General features: G+C 38.0%; 1 protein-coding gene and 1 long non-coding RNA gene across 4 annotated transcripts in view; one reads left to right on the top strand and one right to left on the bottom strand.

Moving 5' to 3' along the window:
* The window catches only part of LOC144381908 (uncharacterized), a 61,416-nt gene that overhangs the window by 42,821 nt on the left and 4,816 nt on the right, over nucleotides 1-13,779 (bottom strand). The gene's annotated exons all lie outside the window — the stretch shown is intronic.
* Nucleotides 2,172-13,779, top strand: part of CLCA1 (chloride channel accessory 1) — a 29,212-nt gene continuing 17,604 nt past the window's right edge. The window contains exons 1-4 of the mRNA XM_036095988.2: nucleotides 2,172-2,333; nucleotides 7,145-7,285; nucleotides 7,990-8,137; nucleotides 10,504-10,609. Coding sequence (XP_035951881.1) covers nucleotides 2,172-2,333; nucleotides 7,145-7,285; nucleotides 7,990-8,137; nucleotides 10,504-10,609 — 557 coding nt within the window. The remainder of the gene's footprint in view (nucleotides 2,334-7,144; nucleotides 7,286-7,989; nucleotides 8,138-10,503; nucleotides 10,610-13,779) is intronic.

Genomic DNA, 13,779 nt, shown 5'->3' with positions numbered 1-13,779 from the left:
TTTTCCCAATTTCCTCAGATAATGTTTCCTTCCTTTTTTTTTTTTTTTTTTTTTTTGAGTTGCCATACCTTGCATGCCCCAAATTATAATTCTCTGTTACTCCTGAATAAACCCATTTTTGCTGGCAAAAGAACTGACTTTTATTTTAGGATTAACATGGTCTTGAGACCAGCTCTAGCAGCAGACTTGAATGTATTTCAGTGAGTCTCTGGCTTTAGGTATTTTGAGATTGCAATTGGCCACCACTTTGAAGGAGATTCTATGAATGACTGAACTTGCACCTTCTTTGAAAGAAAAAGCAAAATAGCTTGTGCTCACACACAAAAAATGTAAACTTTATAATACTGGAGCTAAATATTATGGAAGGACAAGAGTGGATCTGAGCAGTTGAAGGGGTAAATTGTGTTGGATTAATCTTAGGGAACCCCCTTAGATTTTCTCAGCCCCATCTATGCACTGGACCCTCAGTTACTCACTCCCCCTCAGTCCCTACCTCCTCCTTGAGGGCCCAAGTGGCTCCACTGCCAGAGGCCAACCATGCACCACTTGAAATGTATCTCCTTCAACACACACGGCATGGGATCTCTCTTCCCAAGCTGCTGCTAAAGGGGCTGGACAACACAGCCAGGAAGTTCAGGGGAGCTGATCACCTATAGGAGATGAGAAGCCAAACACTTCCCCTTCCTCCCTCCCACAGACTGTTCTAAGGCATGGTTTCTTTCCATAGCCCATTAGTAGACATCCCAAATGTCAGGGCAAATACAGTGGTCAACTTTAATAACATTTCACCTTTCATTGCTTCCCAGCCATCCCTATTTTCCCCTTTCCCTCACTCTCACTGCTCTGGGATTAAATTCTCCAATTATTTGCACATAAGCTTGCCTTAGGCTCTGTTTTTTAGGGAGCCCAGGAAAGACATATATAGTTGGGGGTGTGAGATGTTTTAGACATAAATTTTTATGTATAATAAATGCATACAGTTATTCAATAAACACTGAATAAGTTATTTTTGTATAAAAGCATATTTAGATCATCTGGACAACCACTTTATAATTGAGTATTTCCACTCTGCTTCAATGCTTCACTTTGGATTAAAGATTATGTACTTAAGCAGTAAGTTCTATTTATTAGCTATAAATACTAATCTAATTTTTATAAGCCAATGTCAAAGAAAGGAGGTGATCAAGGTGAATTGATTATTACAATGTGAAGGCCAAATGAAGTCACAGGATGAAGGGATATTTCAAGTAATCTGAATACAGTAAAATGGTGGGCCGATTTGAGTTTCCATCTGAGGTTCAGCAAACTTAAAAGTGTCTATGCAGTAGCTGGCAATCCATAATTCATGTTCTGAGAGATATGTAGTTTCAATAAAATAATTCAATGTTGTTAATTTTATTTATTGACCAATGGGAGCTATGGAATAGAGAAATAGAGGTCTGATGAGGAAACTGGAGGGAGTTTGCTTTGCACGGTGATATGTAAATTTTATCTTTTCTCTCCATTATAAAATATTCAATAATATCTATGTTGCTTTCTAATGTTTTTTGGTGCAAGTGGATTCTGTAAGGGAGTACCAAGAGGTGATGAGGCTATGTCAAGATCAACGAGGGTTACAAAAAAAAAAAAAAAAAATGGCCACCATGGAAGGATAACTGGATATATGGTTTATACTTAACAAATGCTGACTGAATATGCAGAACAGTCAGGCCTCCATGGGCAGGTGAGGGTTGGAGGGTGGTGTTGGGTGGGTCAGTGTCCCTGGTTGGCAAACATTTGTACTAAGTAAACATCTTTCAATGACCAAGCTGCTTGTCACCTGTGAGTCCCTCCAGGGAACCGGATGTGGGCTCCCCACCCTCATTCCCAGCATCTGGCACAGGTGAAGGCAAGGGTAATAATCCTTTCAAAATGAAATATTTGAAAGTACACAGAATTTGAGACTAAGCTATAGTTCCTTATAAAGGAGACAAATGCAATAGTGAAAGAATTTTGGGTCAAAGGGTTAAATACTTTGATAAACCATCTCTGATAGCTTGGAAAAAATGTGTGTCTATATATTCATGTGTGTATATATATATATATGTATATATAGATAGATAGATAGGGGTAAAGAAGACCTCTAAAAGCATCATTCTCCAAAGAGAGAAATCAAAGTGTGATGTACAACAATGGGGTCATTTAAGAGTTCTGTTTTCTTCTTGGTCCTTTATCTCCTGGAAGGGGCCCTGAGCAATTCACTCATTCAGCTGAATAATAATGGCTATGAAGGCATTGTCATTGCAATTGACCCTAATGTGCCAGAAGATGAAACACTCATTCAACATATAAAGGTAAGTTCAAAATGGTAATTATCCATGCTTTTAAAAAAAAAAAATTAAGTGTAATGTTGTGATAGAGCAAACGCGAGTTCTCTAACTCCAGCTGTGTGATACAGGCAAATTATTTTCATATCTGAGCCTGTTTCTTCAGCTGTAAAATGGCAATAATAACATTAAACTACTAGGATTCTTGTGATAATAAATGCAGTGCACATAACTCAGAGTTTGATACATTGTTGATGCTTAATAAATGACTGGTTACAGACGATTTCATTGAAAACTAGTTTCCCACTGAGGAAGGGCCAGCATCATTTGACAGAGATTGTGAGATACGGGGAAGGTAATTCCTTTGCTTGATTTTACCATTGGCTTATATCAGATTCTCCTTTTATGGTCCTAATTGTAACCCCCTTGTCTGTTATGCTAATACAGGAGCCCAGGAGGCAAATCTCTGATTTTAGAACAATCCCGACCCTTCCAATGAGAGGAAACTGCATTTTACCAGCCCCGATGCCAGGAACCCTCTCAGGGCTGCTGGGCAGCCTCACCTCACTCGTTACTTCTCCTATGGGGGAAGGAAAAACTAGGGAAAAAGACTTTCTGTTCTGGCAGAGGCATCTAACTGCTGTAAGGTGGAGGGATTAGAGAGGTCGTGTGCAACAGAAAACAGCTAAGAATAAGAAGGAAATGCCTTATAAAAAGGCTGTAGCACATCCAGAGGCACTATTGTATAATGAGCAGAAGTATTAGTCTGTCAAATGGGAATAATAATGAGTACCTTCCTCATAGGACTTTGTGAGGATTCAATGTAACAATGCGCGAATGTAAGGGAAGCAGAGTGAAAAGTATATGGGAACTCTGTACAATTTTTGCATGTCTTCTATAAGCCTAAAATTATCTCAAAAATTAGAAAAAAAAACTTCAAAAACGTATGCATAGTGCCTGGTACATAGTAAGAGCTCAATAAATGGTAGGCACAGTCATCAATCACCAGTCCCACTTTTAATCGATCTAGATCGAGAAAGAGTTCCTCCCTCTTAACCAAGCCAAAGGGACTGAAGCTTTTTTCTAGGCAAAGTTCCTGAATGTGAGCTCAGAAGTTAATAGTGCAAGGGCTCCAAAGTTCGCCCCCAAACGTTCTTTGCTCTCAGCAGAAGCAAAGCTAGAAAGATGGAGTTTGGAGAGAGAACCATCTCTATCACCAATAGCAGTTTAGGGTTGGAGAAGTGCAGCCGTTGATGGGGTTGCTGGGAGCTTACCTGTTGAACTGGAAGACTATCAAGTTTACCACCAATTGGTGAAAGAGAAATTCACACCCTTTGAAATCTCTCAATATCAGAAACCTTGGGTAAGTTTTTGATTACCTCTAAATTTAAAAATAGCATGAGCAAAAATGAAGTAGCCACTTGGAGCAACAAAGTGTGGAAGAAAAATGTGGCCAGCGATGTTTCTGTCTGTGGCTGGACAGTCACTAGGGCTCAGGAATTGCCAGAAGGAGGCACAGATGCCTTATTTTGAATGACAAAGGTCATTTGTATTTATATGGTGCTTTAGAGCTTTCAAAGTGCTTTCACCTAATATCTTTGGGGGGTTTTCCTCCTGAAAAAAATGTACTTCTCACTACAATTATTAAATCAACTTTCTGGTAGGAGTCCTAAATGTGTTGGCTATAAGATAAGTTGGTTTCCACATCTTCTCTACAAAAGGAACACTTGTAAGGGCAGTAAGTGTGCTCAGTGTCCCTGAGTAGTTAATAAAAGTGGTTTCCTCCCTATTTGATGTTCCACATCTACAGAGTTGAGGGAAGTCACTGTGGGCTTTGCTGCTGTTCCTGGCCATCCCTCGCTCTGCTTTCTGAGGGGATTTTCTCCCTCCTGCCCTTGTGGGGACAGAAGCCTCTAAATCAGCTCTTAATACCAGCTTCAGCTGGGCCGTCCCCAACATTTTTCCACCTACAAGACCGGTAGATGGCGCTGCAGCAGTTCTATCCACTGCACCTACACTCTACCCAGTATCAGGGAAGCAATAGGAGCACATTCACAAGATGAGGGAATGAGAGTCAGGGAGAAACTCACTCTCTGTGTGTCTTCTCTCTCTCTCTCTCTGTCACACACACACACACACACACACACAATACACAATTGTAGTAGTTTGGGGTCTCCTCAATGCATGGGAGCCCAGGCACCTCCTGACTTGGCACTCCTGCACAATTTACAGCTCATCATAACCACTTCATTCATTCATTCATTTGTTCATTCATCCAACAAATATTTACAGAGCATTTACATTATGTTGGCACCAGGAATCCAGTGATGAACAATATGCTATCCTTGTCCTTAAGGAATAACCAGCCAATCCTATAAACTGTTATCCTCAACTTTCTCCAAACCTCAATACTTTAAATGTGTATTTGGATATGAGGTCATCTTCTCAAAACCTAGAACAGATGCTGAAGCAAAGCTCCCTAATTAATGGTTCTATTAAAACATGGAAGACAAGAGCATTTCATGCTGCTTATTCTTCCGGGGGAGACCTAAAATTCACATTTCACAAGTCAAATTGTGATACAACACTTTAATGTCGGAAGGTTTATACCAACTTTTCAACTTTTTTGTGATCTTGACTCAGTGTTTTTATTTCTAAAAATGATACAATGTTAAATTCTCCTAGTGATTGTTAAAAATCTGGCTTTGGGGGAAGAAGGATATGCAAACCATTACAAGAACTTCTTAAAAAATATCCAGGCAGCCATTATTATTATCACTATCTGAAAGGAGGGGAAACCGAGGCTCTTAGAGATAAAAGAAATTCCCCAAGTTTATCCCGTTAGGAAGTGGCAGAGCAGGAGTCACTCCTGCATCGATGCACAAGTACTGCTCCCCCATGTAATGATGAACTGTTTCTGCCCCTCAGGCCAGCCCCATCAGGCACTGGAGCCTATCTAGTCACTCTGGTCCACTCCAGCAAGAACTCCGCTCCAGCAAGAACTCTGCTCCTGCAACAATCCCTTTTTCTCTTACATTATCTGTTTTTTTTTTCCATTAGCGTATACATATGTTATAATAGTTTCCATTTTTAAAAAACAAATAAAACAAAACCCCCTTGCCCTGGGGGCGCCTGGGTGGCTCAGTTGTTAAGTGTCTGCCTTCGGCTCAGGTCATGATCCCAGGGTCCTAGAATTGAGCCCCACATGGGGTTCCCGGCTCCACAGGAAGCCTGCTTCTCCCTCTCCCACTCCCCCTGCTTGTGTTCCTGCTCTCCCTATCGCTCTCTTTGTCAAATAAATAAATAAAATCTCTAAAAAAAACAAAAACAAAAACAAAAAACAAAAAAACAAAGAAAAACAAAAACCCTTGCCCTGAAGTCCTCCTTCAGCTACTTCTTCATTTCTCCATTCCTCTTTAATTTATAGAAAAACTTCTTGACCTGTTGTCTGTATTCACCGCCTCTGCTTCCTCATCTATTCTTTTGGACTCACTCATTTGGAGCTATCATCTCTATTCCACTAAAATGGATCATTCAGGTTGCTAAATCCATTGCTCAGTTCTTAGTCCTCACCATACTTGATTGCTCAGTAGTATTAGACACCGACAAGCACTCTCTCCTTCCTGAAACATTCTCACCCCAGTGCCTTCTGATTTCCTCCCCGTGCACCTGCCGCTCCCTGAGTCTCGTTTGCTGGCTCCTCCTCACCAACCTCTAAATGCTGGGGGCCTCTGGGTTCAGTCTTCAGCCCTCTTTTCTCTTTTATCTATACTTGCTTTGGTGCTTTTCAGTGGTTTTGGTCCTAGTAGACCCAATGCCCCTTTGTATAATAAATCTCTTATAATACCCTCTGTACTGTCTTGTCAGGAAGCAGCTCAGGGAATCTGCAGAGGCATTTATAATTTAACACCAAGGCTCTTTCATTTTAGAGAAATAAAGTTAGGTGTAACTTGAAGATAAATTAATTATGCCACTTCCTTATATTGAACACTTGGTACTATACTAATAATAAATGCTCTCATAACATTTAGTTAACCCCAAAATTATTACAGTGATGTCAGCAGGGCTGAAGTCGTACTCATTTTGAGTTTCTCTCCCAGTACTACTTAGTGCATGACTTTGAGACCTATACTCTCTAATTGTCAGTTTCCCCCTTAAAGGTTTATTGATCCTCAAAAGAGCAAATGAAATGAAACCAATAGCTAACATTTTTTTTTTAAGATTTTATTTATTTACTTGACAGAGAGAGAGAGAGCACAAGCAGGGGGGAGCGGCAGGCAGAGGGAGAGGGAGAAGCAAACTCCCTGCCGAGCAGGAAGCCAATGCAGGGCTTGATCCCAGGACCCTGGGATCATGACCTGAGCCGAAGGCAGCTGCTTAACCAACTGAGCACCCAGACACCCCAATAGCTAACATTTCATAAGCACTTGTGCTAAGTAAACATGGTCCAAAGTGCTTTCTTGACTTCCCCTAATCCTCACGACAACTTTATGAGCTAGTCACTAGAATATTTTCCACTCTATACATGGAGAAACTGAGGTTCAGGAGAGCTTGAGGAACTTGCCTGATGTCCTAATGTAAGTGGTGGATCCAGAATTAGTGTCTGCCTTTGGGGTCTGCATTGTCAACCATTACTCTGTGACACACAGCATGTGGTAAGTGCTCAGAAAAGGTTAACTATTATTATTAATAAAAGGTAATTCAACATTTCCCCTTCCCATCTTAATAAATAACTAGTCTTTGGAAATGTGAAATACAGGTGTAAATTTGAATGATTGGCAACTTTGCCTATTTTCTGTCATAATTGTGCTGGTTATATATGTTTTCTTTTTTCCCAGGACATGGTGACCCAGGCATCTCCATATCTGTTTGAAGCTACAGAAAAAAGATTCTACTTCAAGAATGTTGCCATTTTGATTCCTGAAAAATGGAAGACAAAACCTGAGTATGTGAGACCAAAACTTGAGACCTACAAAAATGTGAGAATATCAAGTTCTTTTTTTCAAATTCAATTTCCTTCTCTGATTCAGATTTTTTTCATCAAAATATTCTAGAATCAAATGAAGTTGTTTCAAAATCCTCCTATGTGAATAAGGTCAATTTATTTGCTGATATTGATGTGGGAAATAAAGGCAGATGAAAAATTACAATTACTAAGTTTCCTTTCTACCTACAGCCCATTGATAAGTCCTTAAAGCAGGCAGAATGACATTCCTCTAGGGAATCAACTGCCTCCATGTTGATACTTTGCTAAGGGCAAAAGGCAACCTTAGCCCAACTTCCAGGACCCCCTAAGTCTACTTTAACATATAAAAATTCCTTTGGAAACTTCCTTTATCTCTACCCCCAAGATACATGTAGGCAATCATCCCCCAAGCATATGACCTACCAATATACATCTGAAGGGTCTCATGATTGAGTTTTTACTAAACAGTAATAAATGACCTTTCCTAACAATAGCTAGCCCCCTCAGGATCCTGGAAACCTTGTTTCCAAAATACTGGGGAGGCTTATACTACCCCTAACCCCCTCTTTCTGCCCATGGGTCCTGTCCCAGTGCTTTAATTAAACCGCCTTTTTGAACCAAAGATGTCTCAAGAATTCTTTCTTGACCATTGGCTTCGAAACCTAGTGTCTTTCCTACACCATTATTTTGTAATAATGGCTTTTTATTAAATTTAAGGCTGATGTTCTAGTTGCTGAACCAAATCCTGCAGGTAATGATGAACCATACACGGAGCAGATGGGAAACTGTGGAGAAAAGGGCGAAAGGATTCATTTCACTCCTGACTTCCTAGCAGGAAAAAAGTCAAATATATACGGATCACAAGGTAGGGGTAGAGATAAAATATTCTGCTATATTTCTCAGAATTTAATAATTTTATGTTCAAAGTAGATCAGCAATCAACATGATCTGAGTAAGCATATATAAGCAAAATAAACTATTGTAACTTTCACTTAAAATAGGGAATCAGAATAGTGCATTTTTCAGTTAAAATTTAATTTCTTCATATTTAGCATACATGTGTAAATGCAGTATTTTTAATTTTTAGAGACTGTTATCGGGTAATATTAGTATGATATAATAACTGTAGTTTAATATGTATTATTAGGTTTCTTTGGATCTGTGGTGGGGGTGGGAAACATCTAAACAAATTAAACCTCCTGCCTGCAATTCAGGTAGTAGCCACCAGATGGCAGAGATGCACAGTGCTAAATGGATTGTTAAACTGCAGATGCTGTTGAGTAGGTGTGGGATGGGACTCAAGAACGTGCATTTTTAATAAGCTCCCAGATGATGCTGATACTGTGAGGCCATGGACCCCACTTTGAGTACCAGACAGAATATCTTGGATTTCAGCTCTCAAAAACCCGTGACTAAAGAAAAAGTCCAATTTTCCTTCACAAAATAAACTATCATTCCCATATGAGCTATTTAGAGCAAACTTTGAAGAAAATATTAAAAGAAACAAGCAATGGAGTATACATAATATGTGCTTTCCAAGTATAATCAAATATGATTAGCTTTAGATAATTAGGTTAACTAATAATTAGCACTAGGTTTCTTCACTATCTTGAAAAGATTAGAACCAGTTTGATTTTCTTCATTTAAATGGGCAAGGCAGAGAAAACAAACAAAAGAGTGCTAGCACCTCCATACCCCACCCCCAAATACACTAGAACACTGACAGACCTTATCAGAAAGAGGTGTCAAACAAATGTACCTCTTTGTTGTTCTTTTACAACACTCCATCTCAACTCCATAACAAATAGAAAATTTCCAACATATGGCTCAATATGTGTTGAACTGATTTACCTAACTGCCCATCCTACTCCTGAGCCCACCTTAGCCATCATGGTCACCACATAAAATGTCATTCCTTTGTAATCTTTCCTTTCTGTATTGTGACTCCATGCCTGCTCCCCAACAACCTACTCTTCCCTTTAAGAGGTCATCAGCTATTCCCCAGCACTGATAGAATAGTCTAAATCTTCAATGTGATATACTAGGTCTTTCTGAGCATGTACCCTCTCATTTAACCTTCCAAATTCAGCCTACCTAGGAACTTACATTCCAGAAAAACTGAGCTGAATATAAGTCACTAAGGTTCATGCAAATTTAACAAATACTCACTGAGTAACTATTAAGTTCTAGGCACTGTTGCCAAGGCAAGACAATGAAGAAGTCATGGTGTCTGTTCTTATGGAGACAAGTGTCTAGTGCAAGAGACTAGCATGTAAGCAGCAATGAAAATATAACATGATAAGTTCAATAATGGAATATAATGAAAGTGCACAGGAGGGGTATTTGGACTAGTTTGAGGATGTCAGAGGCTTCTAGGTGGCTATAAGCCTGATTTTGAAAGAAAAGTAGGACTTATCCAGACAGAGAGAGGGAGAGAGTGTTCTGAGCCAGAGGAAAAATACGTGAAAAGAACCAGAGATGAGCAAGAGCATGGTGTGACTCTAGAAAGTAAAAGGAGTTTAGGGATTCACTATGATTTGGAGTTTTGGAAGTGGCTTAAGAACAGCAAGAAATATGGCTACAGAGAGGAGCAGGGTCTGGATCATCAGGAACCTTGTATGCCATGTTGAGAAACTGGATTTAACTTGAGGACCATAGGGGTGCCATTGAAGAGTAGCGATATGGAGGCCAGGGAGTGGCTATTGCAGTGATTCAGGATTAGGAGCAGTAAGACTGGAAAGATGAGACTAGGTCAAAGCAAAAAGGCTGTGGTGTAGTAGGCAGGCCTTGAGAGTTAACCAGATGTGAGCCGTGAGGGAGAAGGACGTTTTGGGGATGCTGCCCAGGTTGTGAATGCCTCTGGCTCCCACAGCAGCCTGCACTGACTTCCATCATGACACTTACACCACTTGGGATTTAGTTATCTGGTCATCTGTGTCATCTGCTAGACCATGAGCTGTGTGAGGACAAGCCAGTTGTTTCATCTTTGTATGAGTAACTGCCTGGCATTTACTAGCATCTAATTAACATCTGATGAGCCAAAATAAGTAGTTACATTTTAGAGAAATGTGCAGTCGTTATTTAATTTTTTCTAAGGAAATCAAACCTTTAGTTGAAAAAAAATTAACACAGCAAAGCATAATGATGTTCGGAAAAACTACTTTCTCCCAGTGTGAGAAAATAATTTTGCCATTCTTATTGTAATTGGGTGTTTAAAATATTTTCTTACAGAAAGGGTCTTTGTCCATGAATGGGCTCATCTACGATGGGGGGTATATGATGAGTACAATAATGATGAGAAATTCTATTTACTCAATGGAAGAAGAGAAGCAGTAAGGTATGTATACTTTGATTTAACTTTTCCCAAACTATTTTAAATTGCAACAAATTTTTTCAGGAATTGATGATTTTAAAAATATCAGTTATTTCGTCTTATTTTTGATCTCTCATTCTTAGTGCTTTCTTTTTCAGCTTCCCAAAAAACTACTTTTGTTCACTTTATAAGTGCTTCAATTAGTTGAATTCTCTACTCTGCAGCTACAAATCATTTGCCTCTTCGTGTGTTTGTGTGTGTATGTGTGCAACTGTAAGAAATCTGCAGGTGCTACGTTGAGTGTCTCCATCTTCCTGCATCAGAATCAGGGACATAAACAAATCTAATGTGATTCTTCAGTGACTTCAGGGCAGAATGATATCTATGTGGACTTCATCAGTATGAATGGGCCTGGGAGGGACTGTAGAACTTAAAAGAATGACAATCCAAATATTAAAACAGAATTTATCCCAGTTAAAAAAATTTTTTTTTTAATTCGAGAGAGAGAGAGTGAGAGCATGAGCAGGGGGGAGGGGCAGAGGCAGAGGGAGAAGCAGACTCTCCGCTGAGCAGGGAACCCGATGCAGGACTCAATCCCAGGACTCCAGGGTCATGACCTGAGCAGAAGGCAGACGCTTAACCGACTGAGTCACCTGGGTATCTCCATCCCAATTTAAATTAAACTTTCTGTGGTGTCAATAGAAAGCAAACTGAATACTTGTAAAGTACTCTTGGCTGCCATCATTTTATGAGTGAGCTCAATTTCAGTGAATATAAACTTCTTTAGCACAAACAGGAAAGACAGGGAACTTCCTAATTTACTTTAAAGAGCTAGCATAACTCAGATACTAAAACCTGACAGGCGGGGGGGCACCTGGTTGACTTTTTAGATGAATGGTAAAGAAAATGTGGTATATATATTATATATTCCATTATATATATAATATATACATATTCCATTCAAACTCTGTTATATGGAATGGAATAATATATTCCATCATATATAATATAATGTTAATATAATATACATAAAATGGAATATATAAATACACACACACACACATATACATATAATGGAATACTATTATTCAGCCATAAAAAAGGAAATCTTGTCATTTGCAACCACATGAATGGAGTATAATGCTAAGTGAAGTAAGACAGAGAAAGACAAATGCTATATGATTTCACTCATATGTAGAATTTAAGAAACAAAACAAATGAGCAAAGGAGAAAAAAAGAGTGATAGAGAGACAAACCAAGAAAGAGACTCTTAACTAACTGAACAAACTGATGGTTACCAGAGGAGGTGTGGGTGGGGGAATGGGTGAAATAGGTGACGGGGATTAAGAAGTGCATTTGTCATGATAAGCACCAGGTAATTAAAATAAATAAATTAAATTAAATTTAAAAAATTTTAAAGTAGGGGAAACTCTAAGCAATGTGAAAATCAACATGAAGAAAACAATAGAATCCTTCTAAAAGGGTTTAAAAGAATATCAAGATAAATTGGGAGACTTTCAATTCATGGAAAATGTAAATTCAACCCACATTAATATACAGGTTTTATGAAACTATTTAAAATGCTAACAAGATTTTTAAAAAAGAATAATAGTAATAATAAAGGGAAATTCTACTTATTGAATTTTAAATATACACTAACACTACATTAATTAAAACAATGTGGACTGACAGACACATATATAATAATTTATTATTTAATACAGCTAGAATTACAAAGCTATGAGGAAAGGCAGAATTTCTTAAGATATCAGGACAATTTTTAAATGTGTGGGGAAAAAATTAATAGACTCTCCTTCAATTGGATAGACTCATATATATAGAAGAGGAAAAACTAGAAGAATATTAACTCTTTTGTGGTGAAGGTCTTTCTATGCATTCAAGAGTTGGAAAAAGACATAACTAAAAGAATAACAAATTTGGCAACCTAAGAATTAAAATTGTTGTTGTAAACAAATCAAACATAAACTAAATAAAAAGGTAAAAACAGAACAAAGTATTAGAAAAATTAAGAAACCAGGCTTTTAAGAGCTGAGTATTGTAACTCATAATGAACTTTCAAAAACCATAAGGAAAACAGGAACACTCTAACAGAAAAATGGACACTGGAGAAGAATAAATAATTCACCAAAGAAATAAAAATGGCTGATAAACATATAATAAATGTTCAGACTTACTAGTAATCAAAGAGGCACAAATTTGACAAAGAGGAGAATCTCAGTGGGATGAGCACTCCCACAGATGGCTGTTAGAGGCATGAATTGGCTGTTAGAGGCATGAATTGGCTGTTAAAGGCATGAATTTCCTGGAAAGCAATTTGATGACACATATCAAATCTGTGAAATTTTTCTTATTCTTTGATCCAGTAATTTCATGTTTAAAAATCCATTTTAAGGGGTGCCTGGATGGCTCACTTGGTTAAGCATCTGCCTTAGGGTCAGGTCATGACCCCAGGGTCCCGAAATCAAGTCTGGAGTCAGGCTCTCTGCTCAGTGGGGAGCCTGCTTCTCCCTCTCCCTCTACCTTCTGCTCCCCCTGCTTGTGCTCTTCCTCTCTCTTTCTGTCAAATAAATAAATAAATACATACATACATACATACATAATAAAATCTTTTTAAAAATCCATTTTTTTAGTGTATCAACAGACTTTAAAATGTTCAAATTTTACTCTGGGAATCAATTCTGCAGCAAACTTGGAAACTGTCAAAGCTTCATGTGAATTTTTATTTATTCATTGAAGTTCTACTTTTAGTACTGACAAATTGGGGAGAAAGCAAATTAAATAAGTTAGACTAGATTTATATTATAGTATCAAAACATACAGCTATTAAAATCACATTTAAAAAAAAATTATGAATTATAATAATATATTAAAATCTTAAATATGCTAATACACCAAGTTTTTTAAAAGCAGGAAGCAAAGTTATATGTGCAATGTTATGCTGATACATAGAGAAGAAAATACTTCAACATGTTAACAGTAGCTTATTTCTGATGGTGGGACATGATTTTTTCCTTTTCTTCTTTATACTCTTGTTATTTTACAAATTTCCTATAGTGTTCATATATTGTTTATATACTCAAAAAATAAAATGTTGGGTAAAAGCAGTCCATTTATAATAGACACAAACTCATAAGCATATAAGGAAAAATCTAAAATACCTATGAACATATAAG

The sequence above is a fragment of the Halichoerus grypus genome, chromosome 5 (genome assembly GCF_964656455.1).
Source record: "Halichoerus grypus chromosome 5, mHalGry1.hap1.1, whole genome shotgun sequence".
NCBI lineage: Eukaryota > Metazoa > Chordata > Mammalia > Carnivora > Phocidae > Halichoerus > Halichoerus grypus.
Note: the sequence above shows the minus strand (reverse complement) of the source record. Positions and strands in the feature narration are given on the sequence as shown.